The following is an 18,824-nucleotide window of genomic DNA, read 5'->3' on the forward strand; positions in this document are numbered from 1 at the left end:
GAGTCTATCAGTATATTATGGGGTGGTGATGAGTCATCAGTATATTAAGGGGTGGTGATGAGTCTATCAGTATATTAGGGGGTGTTGATGAGTCTATCAGTATATTAGGGGGTGGTGATGTGTCTATCAGTAATTAAGGGTGGTGATGATGAGTCTATCATTACATTAGAGGGTGGTGATGAGTCTATCAGTATATTGGGGGTGGCAATGAGTCTATCAGTATATTACGGGGGTGATGATGAGTCTATCATTACATTAGAGGGTGGTGATGAGTCTCAGTATATTAGTGGTGTCAATCAGTATATTAGGGTGTGGTGACGAGTCTATCAGTATATTGGGGGTGGTGATGAGTCTATCAGTATATTAAGGGGTGATGATGAGTCTATCATTACATTATAGGTGGTGATGAGTCTATCAGTATATTAGAGGGTGGTGATGAGTCTATCAGTGTATTAGAGGGTGTGGTGATGAGTCTATCAGTATATTACGGGGGTGGGTGATGAGTCTATCAGTATATTCGGGGTGGTGGTGGTGATGAGCCTATCAGTATATTAGGGGGTGGTGATGAGTCTATCAGTATATTAGGGGTGGGGATGAGTCTATCAGTATATTAGGGGGTGGTGATGAGTCTATCAGTATATTAGGGGGTGGCATGAGTCTATCAGTGTATTAGATGGTGGTTGATGAGTCTATCAGTATATTAGGGGGTGGGATGAGTCTATCTATCAGTATTTTAGGGGCGGGTGGTGATGAGTCTATCAGTATCATTAGGGGGTGGTGATGAGTCTATCAGTATATTAGGGGGTGGTGATGAGTCTATCAGTATATTAGGGTGTGGTTGACGGAGTCTATCAGTATATTAGGGCTGGTGGGTGATGAGTCTATCAGTATATTAGGGGTGGTGATGAGTCTATCAGTATATAGTGTGTCCATCAGTATATTAGGGTGTGGTGACGAGTCTATCAGTATATTAGGGGGTGGGTGATGAGTCTATCAGTATATTAGGGGTGGTGATGAGTTTATCAGTATATTAGGGGTGTGGATGGTCTATCATTACATTAGAGGGTGGTGATGAGTCTCAGTATATTAGTGTGTCAATCAGTATATTAGGGTGTGGTGATGAGGTCTATCAGTATATTCGGGGGTGGTGATGAGTCTATCAGTATATTAAGGGGTGATGATGAGTCTATCATTACATTAGAGGGTGGTGATGAGTCTATCAGTTATATTGGGGGTGGCAATGATCTATCAGTGTATTAGATGGTGGTGATGAGTCTATCAGTATATTATGGGGTGGTGATGAGTCTATCAGTATATTAAGGGGTGGTGATGAGTCTATCAGTATATTAGGGGGTGTTGATGAGTCTATCAGTATATTAGGGGGTGGTGATGTGTCTATCAGTATATTAAGGGGTGATGATGAGTCTATCATTACATTAGAGGGTGGTGATGAGTCTATCAGTATATTGGGGGTGGCAATGAGTCTATCAGTATATTACGGGGTGATGATGAGTCTATCATTACATTAGAGGGTGGTGATGAGTCTCAGTATATTAGTGTGTCAATCAGTATATTAGGGTGTGGTGACGAGTCTATCAGTATATTAGGGGGTGGTGATGAGTCTATCAGTATATTAAGGGGTGATGATGAGTCTATCATTACATTATAGGGTGGTGATGAGTCTATCAGTATATTAGAGGGTGGTGATGAGTCTATCAGTGTATTAGAGGGTGGTGATGAGTCTATCAGTATATTACGGGGTGATGAGTCTATCAGTATATTAGGGGGTGGTGATGAGCCTATCAGTATATTAGGGGGTGGTGATGAGTCTATCAGTATATTAGGGGGTGGGGATGAGTCTATCAGTATATTAGGGGGTGGTGATGAGTCTATCAGTATATTAGGGTGTGGTGATGAGTCTATCAGTATATTAAGGGGTGGTGATGAGTCTATCAGTATATTAGGGGGTGTTGATGAGTCTATCAGTATATTAGGGGGTGGTGATGAGTCTATCAGTATATTAAGGGGTGGTGATGAGTCTATCAGTATATTAGGGGGGTGTTGATGAGTCTATCAGTATATTAGGGGGTGGTGATGAGTCTATCAGTATATTAAGGGGTGGTGATGAGTCTCATCATTACATTAGAGGGTGGTGATGAGTCTATCAATATATTAGGGGGTGGTGATGAGTCTATCAGTATATTAGGGGGTGGTGATGAGTCTATCAGTATATTAGGGGGTGGTGATGAGTCTATCAGTATATTAGGGGGTGGTGATGAGTCTATCAGTATATTAGGGGGTGGTGATGAGTCTATCAGTATATTAGAGGGTGGTGATGAGTCTATCAGTATATTAGTGTGTCAATCAGTATATTAGGGTGTGGTGACGATGTCTATCAGTATATTAGGGGGTGGGGTGATATGAGTCTATCAGTATTTAGGGGTGGTGATGAGTCTATCAGTATATTAGTGTGTCAATCAGTATATAGGGTGTGGTGGACGAGTCTATCAGTATATCAGGGGGTGGTGATGAGTTATCAGTATATTAAGGGGGTGGTGATGAGTCTATCAGTATATTAGGGGGTGGTGATGAGTCTATCAGTATATTAAGGGTGTGGTGATGAGTCTATCAGTATATTAGGGTGGTGTTGAGAGTCTATCAGTATATTAGGGGGGGGGTGGTTGATGAGTCTATCAGTATATTAGGGGGGTGGGGGATGAGTCTATAAGTATATTGGGTGGTGGCAATGAGTCTATCAGTGTATTAGATGGTGGTTGATGAGTCTATCAGTATATTAAGGGGTGTGGTGATGAGTTTATCAGTATATTAGGGGGTGTTGATGAGTCTATCATTACATTAGAGGGTGGTGATGAGTCTCAGTATATTAGTGTGTCAATCAGTATATTAGGGTGTGGTGATGAGTCTATCAGTATATTAGGGGGTGGTGTGATGAGTCTATCAGTATATAAGGGGTGATGATGAGTCTATCATTACATTAGAGGGTGGTGATGAGTCTATCAGTATATTGGGGGTGGCAATGAGTCTATCAGTGTATTAGATGGTGGTGATGAGTCTATCAGTATATTATGGGGTGGTGATGAGTCTATCAGTATATTAAGGGGTGGTGATGAGTCTATCAGTATATTAGGGGGTGTTGATGAGTCTATCAGTATATTAGGGGGTGGTGATGTGTCTATCAGTATATTAAGGGTGATGATGAGTCTATCATCTACATTAGAGGGTGGTGATGAGTCTATCAGTATATTGGGCGGTGGCAATGAGTCTATCAGTATATTACGGGGTGATGATGAGGTCTATCATTACATTAGCGGGTGGTGATGAGTCTCAGTATATAGTGTGTCAATCAGTATATTAGGTGTGGTGACGAGTCTATCAGTATATTAGGGGTGGTGATGAGTCTATCAGTATATTAAGGGGTGATGATGAGTCCTATCATTACATTATAGGGTGGTGATGAGTCTATCAGTATATTAGAGGGGTGGTGATGAGTCTATCAGTGTATTAGAGGGTGGTGATGAGTCTATCAGTATATTACGGGGTGATGAGTCTATCAGTATATTAGGGGGTGGTGATGAGCCTATCAGTATATTAGGGGGTGGTGATGAGTCTATCAGTATATTAGGGGGTGGGGATGAGTCTATCAGTATATTAGGGGGTGGTGATGAGTCTATCAGTATATTAGGGGGTGGCAATGAGTCTATCAGTGTATTAGATGGTGGTGATGAGTCTATCAGTATATTAGGGGGTGGGATGAGTCTAGCTATCAGTATTTTAGGGGGTGGTGATGAGTCTATCAGTATATTAGGGGGTGGTGGTGATGAGTCTATCAGTATATTAGGGGGTGGTGATGAGTCTATCAGTATATTAGGGTGTGGTGACGAGTCTATCAGTATATTAGGGGGTGGTGATGAGTCTATCAGTATATTAGGGGTGGTGATGAGTCTATCAGTATATTAGTGTGTCAATCAGTAGATTAGGGTGTGTGACGAGTCTATCAGTATATTAGGGGGTGGTGATGAGTCTATCAGTATATTAGGGGGTGGTGATGAGTCTATCAGTATATTAGTGGGTGGTGATGAGTCTATCAGTATATTAAGGGGTGGTGATGAGTCTATCAGTATATTAGGGGGTGGTGATGAGTCTATCAGTATATTAGGGGGTGGTGATGGAGTCTATCAGGATATAAGGGGTGGTGATTAGTCTATCAGTTTATTAGATGGTGGTGATGAGTCTATCAGTATATTAGGGGGTGGTGATGAGTCTATCAGTATATTAGGGGGTGGTTGATGAGTCTATCAGTATATTAGAGGGTGGTGATGAGTCTATCAGTATATTAGGGGGGTGGTGATGAGTCTATCAGTATATTAGGGGGTGGTGATGAGTCTATCAGTATATTAGAGGGTGGTGATGAGTCTATCAGTATATTAGGGGGTGGTGATGAGTCTATCAGTATATTAGAGGGTGGTGATGAGTCTATCAGTATATTAGGGGGTGGTGATGAGTCTATCAGTATATTAGTGTGTCAATCAGTATATTAGGGTGTGGTGACGAGTCTATCAGTATATTAGGGGGTGGTGATGAGTCTATCAGTATATTAGGGGGTGGTGATGAGTCTATCAGTATATTAGAGGGTGGTGATGAGTCTATCAGTATATTAAGGGGTGGTGATGAGTCTATCAGTATATTAGTGTGTCAATCAGTATATTAGGGTGTGGTGACGAGTCTATCAGTATATTAGGGGGTGGTGATGAGTCTATCAGTATATTAGGGGGTGGTGATGAGTCTATCAGTATATTAGTGTGTCATCAGTATATTAGGGTGTGGTGACGAGTCTATCAGTATATTAGGGGTGGTGATGAGTCTATCAGTATATACGGGGTGATGATGAGTCTATCATTACATTAGAGGGTGGTGATGAGTCTATCAGTATATTAGGGGGTGGGGATGAGTCTATCAGTAATATTGGGGGTGGCAAGAGTCTATCAGTGTCTTAGGGGTGGTGTGAGTCTATCAGTATATTAGAGGGTGGTGATGAGGTCTATCAGTATATTAGGGGGTGTGATGAGTCTATCAGTATATTAGTGTGTCAATCAGTATATTAGGGGTGTGGTGACGAGTCTATCAGTATATTAGGGGGTGTTGATGAGTCTATCAGTATATTAGGGGGTGGTGATGAGTCTATCAGTATTTAGGGGGTGGTGATGAGTCTATCAGATATTAGGGGGGTGGTGATGAGTCTATCAGTATATTAGGGGGTGGGTGATGAGTCTATCAGTATATTAGAGGGTGGTGATGAGTCTATCAGTATATTAGTGTGTCAATCAGTATATTAGGGTGTGGTGACGAAGTCTATCAGTATATTAGGGGGTGGTGATGAGTCTATCAGTATATTAGGGGGTGGTGATGAGTCTATCAGTATATTAGTGTGTCAATCAGTATATTAGGGTGTGGTTGACGAGTCTATCAGTATATCAGGGGGTGGTGATGAGTCTATCAGTATATTAGGGGGTGGTGATGAGTCTATCAGTATATTAGGGGGTGGTGATGAGTCTATCAGTATATTAGGGGGTGTTGATGAGTCTATCATTACATTAGAGGGTGGTGATGAGTCTATCAGTATATTGGGGGTGGCAATGAGTCTATCAGTATATTACGGGGTGATGATGAGTCTATCATTACATTAGAGGGTGGTGATGAGTCTCAGTATATTAGTGTGTCAATCAGTATATTAGGGTGTGGTGACGAGTCTATCAGTATATTAAGGGGTGATGATGAGTCTATCATTACATTATAGGGTGGTGATGAGTCTATCAGTATATTAGAGGGTGGTGATGAGTCTATCAGTATATTAGGGGGTGGGGATGAGTCTATCAGTGTATTAGAGGGTGGTGATGAGTCTATCAGTATATTACGGGGTGATGAGTCTATCAGTATATTAGGGGGTGGTGATGAGCCTATCAGTATATTGGGGGGTGGTGATGAGTCTATCAGTATATTAGGGGGTGGGGATGAGTCTATCAGTATATTAGGGGGTGGTGATGAGTCTATCAGTATATTAGGGGGGTGGCAATGAGTCTATCAGTGTATTAGATGGTGGTGATGAGTCTATCAGTATATTAGGGGGTGGGATGAGTCTATCTATCAGTATTTTAGGGGGTGGTGATGAATCTATCAGTGTATTAGAGGGTGGTGATGAGTCTATCAGTATATTAGGGGGTGGTGATGAGTCTATCAGTATATTACGGGGTGATGATGATGAGTCTATCATTACATTAGAGGGTGGTGATGAGTCTATCAGTATATTATGGGGTGATGATGAGTCTATCAGTCACAAAGGTCACAAAAGAGACACGGACACTAAAGAAATCGATTATCGAAACCCCCCCACCCCCCACCATCTGCCAAACACACACCCCACACCTATGACCCCCCCCCCCCCTGCCCAGGTAGAGATCAGTAGCTATGTCAATAGTCCCATAGTCTCAACATGATCACATATTCTCACCTCTAACTGAACAATTACAATTGCAATGCAGCCACGGAGGTAGACTAAAGCATTCAAGCATTTGAATGGTAATTCTTGGGCCAGTTTGGTCCAGTATGTGAAAGCATTGCTAACAGGTGCTGACTATACACTGCATTTACATGTGAAGCCATTGTAGCCATCTGTCTCCAAGTGGCCTGAATTGTCCTATGATACCTATAAAATGTTATTTACTGTACTACAATTAAGAAATATGGTCCGGCGGGGTGTGGTATATGGCCAATATACCATGGCTAAGGGCTGTTCTTATGCATTATGTAAACAAACACATACTAGTAACACACAAAAAATTAATAACTTCTAAAAAGCACAGACAATATAAATTAAAAAGTGAGAACTAGGAACAGAACCTCTGAATAATGATAGAATCCTAATAGTAGAATGGTTCAAGTGCAGGAGTTTGCAGGTTTACCCAATTTGAACGTGTTCCAACTACTGTCCCACTTGTCATATGTAGTAACACAAATCCTACAATTCGCTGGCTTTGACTGGCATGGAATAGCTGGCTGACGTGGTGTGCTAGGATTGGCTAACGGCCCCTGTCAGCTTCATCTTCTGCTCAGCGGGAAGTGACTTCATGGCGACCTCGAATTCCTTGGAGTGACGCTGAGCGACGTCTCGGAGCAGCATGACCAGGGTGTTCTGGGTTTCTGGAACACAAAGACCTACGTTGTTATTACATTGTTAGAACGTTAAGACAACATTTCTACACAACAAGGTGAGGAAACCTGTCAGGATTTAAAGCTCTCGCCTGTGTCAAGATCATTGGTTCCCAGGACGTGGCTGGAAGCAGATACTATTGGCTTAATTTGACTCAGGACCTGAGGAGACAACATAAATACTAATATACAAACAGATGGGTATGTAACAGCACAATCAGATTAGTCAACATGATGGAAGAACACCACTGAAGATCAGCGTACCAGTGCAGGGTTCTGAGAGTAGAGCATGGCCAAGCAGCTGTACACAGTCTTATTCTCCTCCATGTCCTCCTTCAGAGGGAGGTGAGCCAGGAGGGCAGGGACCACCTATGACAGGCAGAGTTAGCTAAGTGAGCATCACTGAGTAACAATCAGTTCATCAACTCATGTGTCTGTATGTCAAAAAGCATGTGGAAAACTCTTACATTGTAAATCTAATGTACAGCATTTGGGACATTAAAGAACTGGAGATCAAATCTCTGAGTCATGCACAAACCTCAAGGTAGGCAGTGGCCCGGTATTACATCCCATGAATGAATGTGCATAGACAGTACCTGTTCCAGAGGGACACCCTCCATGTTGCTCATGATCATCCTGCAGAGGGCAGCACACAGGTTGTCAATCACCCTCCTATCCTGTTCTTTAGACAGCAGGTTGGAGAAGAGGGACAGCATCATGGGGTAGTCTCTGGGAGGGACAGGAGTTGAGGAAAAGACCCTGGTCTTCTGGGACAGGTCAGTAACATAGTAATAGAATCTACTGATATGGTCAGGGCTGGTCAATGTGTCTAGCTTCTCATCAGAACCATATCAGTGATCAACCCTGAACACGCACACATACACTTCATTATTATTGAGGGATACCGTGCGACGAGGGGTCCAGCAGCCTGGGCCAGTGCTCCCAGTGCGAACACGCTGTTGTTGCGAACCTCACTGTCGCTGTCTCTCACCCCAGCCACTAGGACAGGCAGCAGCTGATTGGACAGTTTGCCGGCACAGGCCCTGCCCCCAGATACGTTGACGAGGGATTGCAGGATCTCTCCGAGCGTGCCCACGGAGAATGAACGGTCGGCCACTGTGTACGACAACTTCTACAGAGGAAGAGAAATAAATCCACTCATTCAATACATATAACTACATTTAACTACATCTCTAAATAAAAGGTTTATCCTTTCTGTGCTCATGGTGACTTTTTTTGCAAACTCAAAATAAAACTTTAATTGAGGAAATTGTAGAATTTCAACCAAAACTGAACTAGGAATTAGGTCTATTTATCTCTATATTGATGGCTTGTCAACTAGAGTAAATGATTTGTGTTAAGGGAGAAAAGGTGTGGTGATGGTTGTGTTACTCACAGCCTTGTTCATGATGAGCGGCAGAAGCTCGTTGAGATAGGGCTGGAAGGTCTCCGCTGGGATGGCAGAGGCTAGCAGTCACTGAGTTCTTCAGTAAGGCCATTCTACTGCCAATGTTTGTCTATGGAGATTTCATGGCTGTGTACAAGATTTTATACACCTGTTTGTGGCTGAAATAGCCAAATCCACTAAGTTGAAGGCGTGTCCACATACTTTTGTATATATAGTGTATATACAGCATAGGAATGAATATATAACCTTTTAAAAATGTTAGTCAACAGAACACACATTTCAGTTGCTGGGAAGTAAAACGATTGTATACCAGGTCTCCCGGCACAGAGAGGAATGGAGACCAACAATGCCAGATGTCGAATTGCTCATGCACTGACTAATGAAAAGTGGAACCAGAGTAGTGGCTGACTGCTGATACCATGCAGTCCTGAATGAATATAGAGCCTTAATGGTCTGTGACAACCACCACCAAAGATGTCTATGATCTCGAGTCTTTACCCGGTGTTGAAGGCAATCTCTCCCAGGGCGTCACAGGTATCCTCCTTCTCATCAATGTAGGCGTTTTCTACACTGAACCTGGGGAATGAAGTGAGAGCACAGAGGTTAGGATGGGGGATGGAGAGGTCCCTCTGCCTAGCTCAGTGCCGGGGAAAACAACATGGTTACCATTGACACCTTTTATGAGAGCTGCCTTGAAAGGCTGCTTTAGGGAGCCTTTGCATTGTGTATGAACATCAAACATCACAAGATCATCATCAACATCTCAGACATACCCGGCGATGTCTGGGTCCACGTTGTCAGTCCCCTCCTCGTCCAAAATGGTGTCTCCCTGAGCCTCGTCGTCATCATCATCGCCATCCAGCAGGACAAACGTCTTGTCCTCCTCAAGGTGAGCCTGATCATGGAGAAAAGAAAGAGTTCATCAGAGGATCAATTCTTTCAGACATTATGGATGTGCATAGCATGATACCAGGATCAACTCCATTTCAATTCGGTCCATTGAAAATGTCATTACGTATCTATGTGGACTTTTCATTCATGCATTTCTTGTCACGTCCTGAATTGGCTGAGTTGAAATGGAATACAACGCCACGTCCTGAGTGGTGAGAATAGGAAGGGTTTGGAGCCATAAAGCCCATTGACTGACCGTGACTCCCTCTGTGGACTTGAGAGACAGAAGCATGATGGTGGTGATGGCAGTGAGGTGTGGGTTCAGACAGTCTGGACTCACTGTGGACACAGCCGAAAACAGGCTGTACCTGCACACACCGAGAGAAAGGCAGAGAGTTGGGCGATATACAAACTAATCTACAAGTCAGAAAACAGCCATGCACTCTGAAAGCCCACCCCAAAAAAGGTTGGCAGGACTTCTACTAGAGAGTAGCAGTATCTGGCACACAAACACCCGGTAACTACATACGTGCAGCGGCGCAGGTCTGGGTCATCGATAGTGTTGGTGAGATTGAGTCCCAGCTGAACACACTCTGCAGCCAGGGGGCTGAACACCTCTTTACCTATGGTGCGGGCCAGCACTGACAGAGTATCTGAAAGGACAATGTATACCCATCAATCCCCATTCACAGGTGACTCATAGTTCATTCATCTTGTTTACACAAGACGGGTTCCGATAGCTCAGTTAGTTGGAGCATAGTGCTATGAAATATAAGAGTTTAAATTTAGAAAACTACCGGGGCCACATATAGTATACTGTCAAGTCTAAGCTGTCAGTCATATTGACTAAAAGTGTCTGCTGAACGACCACATCAAACTGACTAAGCCTTAGAGATAGTTAACCTACCCAGAGCCTGTGTCTGCAGAGACCTCATCTCATCCCTGGTGTCAGTGAGGAAGCCCTTCAGACTCTCAATGACAGGCAGGAAGTAAGGAACTAGCTTCTCTTTGGCTGCATTGGCTGAAAGGAAGAGAGGAGTTAATACAGTTAGCTACGTACGCACCACTTGCATCTCAACAGTCTCAAGTGGCTTCCTCAACTTCTGTCCTCTCCATCTGCACTGATCTGAAAACAGTTTTTAAAACAACTGGGACTACCTTTTAGCTTTCAGACCAGTGTGGATGAAGGAAGACACCAGCGCTACATTATTGAGATGTAACATGCTCTATTGAAAGGCCTTTTGCTGGGTGTTACCTATAGCTCCTATAGCACTGACAGCCAGCTCTTTGAGCTTCAGGTTCTCTGCGTTGCTGAGGGCAGACAACATGGTCTCCATCAGGGTGGGCAGGTAGGGCTCAATCTCTGAACCTGATAGGGGATGGAACACTGTTAGTGAAAATATCAGCACAGAACAGAGATGATGACAAATTCAACCTCATCTTATCTGTACATTGAAAGTAGTCTGGGGACGAGACTAAAAAACAAGAGAGTCATTGACTGAATATTTGTTTACCTAGCTACAGTTTAGCATTTTATTATCTGAGTATAGAACAGAACAGAATCAAATAATAGCAAGACAGATGGTTATGGATCAGGATAAGGTGAATGGGAGGATCCTCACCCAGGTTTTCCAGGAAGTTCTCCAGGGCGTAGAAGGCCTTGGTGACGTGTCCGATCTTGGCCTGGTTCAGAGCAGACATGTAGCCCAGCAACAGTGGCATCAGCTCAGCACAATACTTACTGACCTCAGGCTGCAGGTGCTCAGAAAACTGTCCCAGGGCAAAGAGGCCGGCGCTGCGGACCACTTGGTTACTGTCTGACAGACTCTGGCACACCGTCTGCAACATGGACGACAGCATCCTGACAGACAGAGTGGGATTAGCAGGAAAAATACAATCTCTCCATTTGAATAAGAGGAAAAATAAAAACCATGACTGTGGTTTATATCTACATTACACACATTGCCAAATGTAAACCTTTAAAAAAACTTCTTTTTTTGGACACGGAGCCACTGAATAGACATCAGAAACAGCATTGCACAGGGGACTCACTTGGTCCGTATGTGGTCGGCACAGCCCTCGGCCAGCACTGCCAGACACATCAGGCCAGCTTTCCTCTCATAGGGGTTATCACTGGCCAGACATGCTTGAGTCAGCGGCATCTGATGGACACACCATGGGTCAGACATACATACTTACTAAAACCATATGTACTTCTATGCATGGAAATTGGTGTACCTCAGTACAAGACCGCAAATTAGTTTAAAAAATACTGCTGCTACAATCCTACCGCTATGTCACAGAGATGATAATAATATGAATTGAAATGACTGATTGGCAGGCAAATGATGTATGAAGCGAGTGAGTGTGTTCACTAACCAGTTGGTGGAATAGTTTCTCAGGGGGCATGTGAAGAGCCATGGTGTCAATAACCTGCAAACAAAAATACATTCTATTTCAAACACGCTCTCTGAAAAAACATCACCTGTTTTCTGTGCATGATATATTTTCTGTGCATGATATATACAGTCCAACAACAGAGAAGGGAAGTTTACCTGAGCAGCAAAGTGTTTGGGACTCTCGTTGTCAGTGTCGTCCTCATTGCTGTTCTCCTCGTCCTCAGGGTCCTCCTCCCCAGGTGGTGGCGCTGCACTAAGCACGGGGAACACCGTCTGCAGGATGGGATTGAGCAGCTTCTGCTTTAACACTGTCTGAAGCGGAGAGAGAGAACAACCCAGCATACATCACTTGACAAGCTACACATTTTTTAACTGACAAAAGGAGAAAGGCTCATCTCTATGGTTTAGTGGTTTAGAGAGACTTTTGACATATACCTCAGTTTAAGGACAAGAGGGCTCACTGGAGGGTGAATCTAGGCCAGGGCATCCATTTTATAACTGGTGACTTTACCTTGCTCTTGAGACGAATGAGAAAAGCAATGCAGGACAGAGCCTTCACACGCAGGGAGTCAGTCAGTGTAGTGTCTGCACTGACCTGAGACACACATACACACATGTCATTGTCAATAAGACAAACCATCACTTTTCCTACAATGGCATGTAAGCAAAAAGTCATTAGAAATATTTTTATAAGCTCCTTGTTCTCACCTCCAAGCAGAAGTGGACAATTTCAGTGATGTGTGGGACCATGATGGACACCTCACTCTCCATCAGCTCATCGAACACCTCCATGGCCTCACTGGCCTGATCCTGGTCAACACATAGAAACAGTCTAATAACACCTCCATGGCCTCACTGGCCTGATCCTGGTCAACACATAGACACAGTCTAATAACACCTCCATGGCCTCACTGGCCTGATTCTGGTCAACACATAGAAACAGTCTAATAACACCTCCATGGGCTCACTGGCCTGATCAACACATAGAATAACTCCAATCAAGGGACAATAGTGTTTTTCAACAGTCATCCCTGAAGACTGGTGCAGTCACCAGTGGTGCTAGTGGGGGCTGACATATTGAACTATTCCCTACCTGGTCTGCCTTGATGAGGTGTCTGAGAGCAATGATCAGTGTTGGGATGAGGGAGCGCATTAGGTTCTGAAAGACAAGACATTTCATTTCAACACAGCAACGAAGGAAACTGGTAGACTAAAACCTCTGTTCACTCCAAAAGGACATCAAATAGATAAGATTGTGGCCTCACCATCTCTTCTGTGCCAGTGTAGGCAGTCATAGCGGTGAGGGTGAGGATGCTGTAGTACATGGCTGTGGGGTTGTCCAGGTCTCGCAGCACGGTGCCAAACAGCTGCAGCAGTTGGCGATAGTGGGGCTTGAAGGGCTCCGGATTGGACTCCACCACTTTGCTGAGCAAGAGTAGACCCACCTGAGGGAGACATTTTGATCAATGCATATTCTGACCAATCAGTGAGCAACCATCAAGAGCGCCGGTCAAATCCACGTAAAGCCCAACCTCTCGATGTTCACGTTGTCAGGACAAGCCAACTGAAGCCATCCTTTTATATCCCGTGAATTACAACAAAGATGTTGCAGTTTTTTAGTTCTATCTAAAGAAGCTGATACCTGTCTGTCCATTGGGTTGTTGCTCTTGGTGGACTGGTTGAGGAGTGTGAATAGAGCAGGCCAGCGGTCTGGCGTCTCGTGTTTGACCATCACTGCGCTGAGCTGCGAGAGGGAGTGGCGTACTGTGTGTCTGGAAACAGAGACAGGGGTTATTGTCAAGTTCAGATGTAACAAGTTTCATCGGTGTGTATGGATGAGTTAGTGGTTATGGTCCGATATAGGTTATAGCTATCTGTTTGATAATCCACTGATATTCTAATAAATCGCGTTTTCCACCTCAAAATAAAATGTGTGACTGTGTGTTTTTATGTAAAGGATAAAATATGCTTACTCTGTCTCCTGCTGGAAGGCTTTCAGGACCACTGCTTTCAAACTATGACGCAAAAAAAACAAAAAAACATCTCAAATACAATAGAAATGTTTAAAAAATAATGCTCAGTGGGAATTCATTCAACAGTCCAAATACAGAGGACTTGAAAATTACTGATGGGGGGGGGAATTGGACAACAAAGGGCAGCCAACCTCTCTCTGTGATCAGGGCTAATCTTCTTCCAATGCTTCTTCACTCTCATCCGCAACATTACTGCAGCTGACTGGCGGATCTGATGAGAGGGGGGAGCAACGATTAATTCACTGGTGAGAGTCAGCGATAAGCCGCACAAAGATAACTCATGCAAGGCCCTGGGTTCAACATCTGGTATCTTCACACAGATGATAGGTGTTAGTGTAACTCATGTGTCACCTACATACCTGCGTGTTCTGGGACCCAGTCATGACAGCACACAACGCTGGGATGATGGCTGGGTCTTTAAAAGCCAGCTTCAGCTGGGCGGTGGCCTGTAGGAGGAAAAAAAATGTTGGATATGGCGAATACTGACTGAAATAAAGTAAACTAGCCAGGCAGCTAAAACATTCGTGAACTGTCAAGTTTATAAAGTGAGACAGACCATGTAGGAAAATAACTGTGTTTTAGCCACACTCGTTTGTGACATAATTTGGCTTGCTAATAGTTGTCCATTTTGATAACTAAACGTTAACAGTTTGATAGCCCGTTGGTGCTTGTTATCAAAGCATGCCAGGGTAAGTGTCAATCCCAATTTCACAGGCTAAATCAGGAGAGTCTTTACCTGCTGAATAATCGCATTGTCAGGCTGCGTGAGCTGTAAGAGAATCTGCTCTAGTTCCCCAGACATCTTGGCTCTTCCAAAATCTCAATGTTTCTGAGATGTTATTATTCAAAATGATGCGCAAACTGTCACGCTAAAACATGACCCTTTGACAGGCATAAACTGGGAGAACGGTCTGAATGGTCAAAGTATAGCCAGTTTGCTAACTCGACTAATATGTCAACAAATTATCTGTAGCTAGTTAGCAACTCTGCTAGCTATTAGCGTATCAAAACATATCTATGGATAATCTTCTCCTCCGCCGATTTATAGGAACCTCAATATAGGCGACGGTTGGGTTTCGAATCCCAGTCTGGTTCGTTCTATCACAATGCCACGCGGCACAGAACCAACCCAGGGAGGGTTCCACGTGAACAGCCTCGTTAAAAGGGCCACATTCTGGAACGCCGTTTTGAGAGAAAAAAAGATACAAGTCAAATAACACTATTTGATGTGTCATATCAACCCTATTTGACGTCCCAAATAACACTATTTGACGTGTCAAATAAGCTTGTTGACCACCCAGGACCTGAATATGACTGCACGTCACATAATTTAACGAATTCATACATTTAAAAAAATGTTAACTAGTTATTACACATTGATTACACTATCACTCGTATTTAATATGTCACAACGATTCATCGATACGTATGCTAAAGTTGAATCGAGCACCTACAGTGCTGGTCATAAAAAGAGCTAGCTAGCTCATGGATGCAAACAATGTTCATCCCCAAAAGCATAGCAAAAACAACAATCTGTTTCAGTAGCTAGGGGTCATCTAAAATAACCCTAATTTACAAGACAGTTCTTATTTGATTAATGGTCAGACCCATCTATGTGAAGCTAGCCACAATAAGGATTAACCACAATAGTGGACTTTTGCAGTTAGCCTCCAAAATAAAATTATGTAATTGACAGTGATGCAAATAAAATACAAATAGTAGAATTATGCCATAATTGAATAGCTCATGCTAAACGAGGTTGGCTAGCTTCACAAACCGGTCCCGGTCCTAGCTGGCTGCTTATAACGTTAACTTTGGGCAACAGGGTTTAGTAGCTGGCTAGCTATTTATTTTCATGAACTGAAGTTTAATGTCAATAGGCGAACAACAAGCGACTACCTTGCTAATACTTACAAGGATTCCTAAATCATTCCTAAGAATAATGAAAATAACTGCAGTTTCTACTGGTCATTGTTTTCAGGCTGGTTGTATTGGTGTTAGTTAGGTACCAAGCTAACGCTAGCTAGCTACCCCAGAAGTTGCAGTCCAACACAACATTCTACACTTAAACTGTTATTTGTCAAATTATGAGATTATTTAACGTGTCAAATAGTGTTATTTGACGTGTTTGACACGCAAAGACCCAAACGGTGTTCCATACCACATTGAAATACACATCAACATCAGCTTTACAAGTGTAGAGCGCCTGTTTTGGGGCGAAAATGATCAATATTGTTTGTGAACAAACTACCGTAGAATATTCTTGCATGAGTGCGTGTCTAATTCTACACGTTTTCAAGTTGTAAAAACGTTGTTGTAGTTGAGCATGTCTCAATTGACATGCAGAGTAGTATGAGGTGACAATTCGCACCTTTTAATAAAGGTCACAAAAGAGACACGGACACTAAAGAAATCGATTATCGAACCTGCCAAACACACACTCCACACCTATGACCCCCCCTGCCCAGTTAGAGATCAGTAGCTATGTCAATAGTCCCATAGTCTCAACATGATCACATATTCTCACCTCTAACTGAACCATTACAATTGCAATGCAGCCACGGAGGTAGGCTAAAGCATTCAAGCATTTGAATGGTAATTCTTGGGCCAGTTTGGTCCAGTATGTGAAAGCATTGCTACCAGGTGCTGACTATACACTGCATTTACATGTCCGGCCATTGTAGACATCTGTCTCCAAGTGGCCTGAATTGTCCTATGATACCTATAAAAAGTTATTTACTGTACTACATTAAGAAATATGGTCCGGCGGGGTGTGGTATATGGCCAATAAGGGCTGTTCTTATGCATTATGTAACATGGAGTGCCTGGATACAGCCTTTAGCCGTGGTATATACCACAAACCCCCGAGTTGCCTTACTGCTATTATAAACTGGTTAGAAACAAGTAATTAGAAACAGTAAACATGTACCTGTGGTTTAAGGTGCTATACACCATGGCTTTCAGCCATTTTTTTTCATAGGCAGACATGTTTGGAGAACCTGGCAACTGTTAATAGCTCTACACTGAACCACATGGAATGCTTCGACCAGGATTTTTGGTAATGTAATTTTGTTGCCTGATCTGTCACTCTTGCAAAGGGGAAACAAGGCCTGGTTGTACAAATAAAGCATGTCTTATCAGAGCAAACACTGACTCAATACTTGGTTTTAGGTTGGACCTCGACAACTTGTGCGGTATTAAGAGGGCAGCAGGTGCTGCAATATTCCAATTAGTTCAGAGTGGAAAGGTAGACAGTAACTTTGATTGGCTAGGATTTCAGCAGCCATTTGCATTCTTGGCTGATTTGTATTTATCCCAAAGCGGTCCATGTAAAGTAAATGGAGACTAACTGTACTACAGCTGCATATTATTCACTCTATCTAGATCAGTAAGTCATTTTTAAAGTGTTAAGTTGTAATAGAAATATGTCTTTATTGAAAAGATTGTATTGACATTGGACCCAAAATCAGTCGATGTCAACTACAGTACACAATATTGCCATAAACCCCCGAGTTGCCTTATTGCTATTATAAACTGGTTACAAAAGTAATTAGAAACAGTAAACAAGTACCTGTGGTATAAGGTGTGATATACGACAGCTTTCAGCCAATCAGCATTCAGGGCTCCATCAACCCGGTTTATAATAAGTATTTCTCCCTTCATTGGTGCAGCAAAACCAAACGTTCACACAATCCGATTTTAACCTTTTAACAATCAAATAAAGTTCTACCCACAAACTGCTGAGAATAGATAGGCTTCAGTCACATTTGCCATAACATGCAGTTACATTTGTCTGTGTTGTTTTGGGCATCTACAAAGGATGCTAAATGAAAGTTAAATAAAAAAAATAGCCCTATGATTTATATACTAAATGCATTTAGAATAAAAAAGCATTTAGGATACATCTTCTATTCACTTGCCTGCCCCCCCCCCCCCCCCCCCCCAACAACAAGCCTCCCACCACACCCATCCCCCAAAACACACACCCCACTCTACCCCCCTATCACCCCCCTCTGCCCAGTTAGAGATCAGTAGCTATTTCAATAGTCCCATATTCTCACCTCTAACTGAACAATTACAATTACAATGCAGCCACGGAGGTAGACTAAAAGCAAGCATTTGAATGGTAATTCTTGGGCCAGTTTGGTCCAGTATGTGAAAGCATTGCTAACAGGTGCTGACTATACACTGCATTTACATGTCCAGGCATTATAGACATCTGTCTCCAAGTTGCCTGAATTGAACTACAAAAATCTGTATTTGAGAAGGGATAAAGGCTCAGGTAGAAAGTGATCGGTGATCACTTACCTTGTGTTTTGAGTTATGCTAACTGCATCGTCAACAGCATGCTGTGAGAAACATATAGATTCCTGCTTCCATTTCCACTTTTAAGCCAAATAACACAGATGCATATGTGATAATCACATCTAACCAAGTGGAGTTGTCCCCCGACCCAAGTCTATGTCCTATGTCTGGGCAAAACTAGGGAGAATAAAACATAGTCTTTAGGCTACATACTAGTCAACACATTTCTGCAGATTAAATAAATACATCTACAGTATTTCTACCACCATTGCTACACACATTTCTGTAGCCTTTCTCTACAATTCAAGCATAATGCACCACCAGCAGCCTTGGTCACATTAACTGTTGTGGTCACTATTGCCTTGAGGCAATGGGACAGCTCTGAAGAGACACTTTATGGCAGGGATGTGAGAGAATGAACATTATGATCCAAGCCGGAAATGTAAACATGTTTGACATTTGTTATAAATTAGGCTTTACACATAGAATTGATATGACTCTATGATTGAAATTTCAATTATAGAGCTAACAAATTAAAATATAAGAGAAGCAGACTAAGCAGAA

General features: G+C 42.9%; 1 protein-coding gene across 1 annotated transcript; it reads right to left on the reverse strand.

The window, feature by feature from the left end:
• Positions 1-6,531: 6,531 nt before the first annotated feature.
• On the reverse strand, positions 6,532-14,778 carry LOC116354718 (importin-4). Its single transcript, XM_031795310.1, has 25 exons — positions 14,692-14,778; positions 14,315-14,401; positions 14,087-14,166; positions 13,896-13,937; positions 13,565-13,694; positions 13,188-13,367; positions 13,016-13,081; positions 12,631-12,732; positions 12,434-12,517; positions 12,079-12,234; positions 11,903-11,956; positions 11,576-11,685; positions 11,146-11,384; positions 10,779-10,892; positions 10,431-10,544; positions 10,053-10,176; positions 9,780-9,891; positions 9,406-9,527; positions 9,131-9,208; positions 8,621-8,699; positions 8,130-8,356; positions 7,821-7,953; positions 7,489-7,593; positions 7,317-7,386; positions 6,532-7,215 (listed from the first exon to the last, which is right to left on the reverse strand). Exons 1-25 carry the CDS (start codon positions 14,755-14,757, stop codon positions 7,085-7,087), a joined length of 2,805 nt encoding a protein of 934 aa, XP_031651170.1. The 5' UTR covers positions 14,758-14,778; the 3' UTR covers positions 6,532-7,084.
• Between the last annotated feature and the right edge of the window lie 4,046 nt (positions 14,779-18,824).

This window comes from Oncorhynchus kisutch, linkage group LG18 (assembly GCF_002021735.2).
Source record: "Oncorhynchus kisutch isolate 150728-3 linkage group LG18, Okis_V2, whole genome shotgun sequence".
Taxonomy (NCBI): Eukaryota; Metazoa; Chordata; class Actinopteri; order Salmoniformes; family Salmonidae; genus Oncorhynchus; species Oncorhynchus kisutch.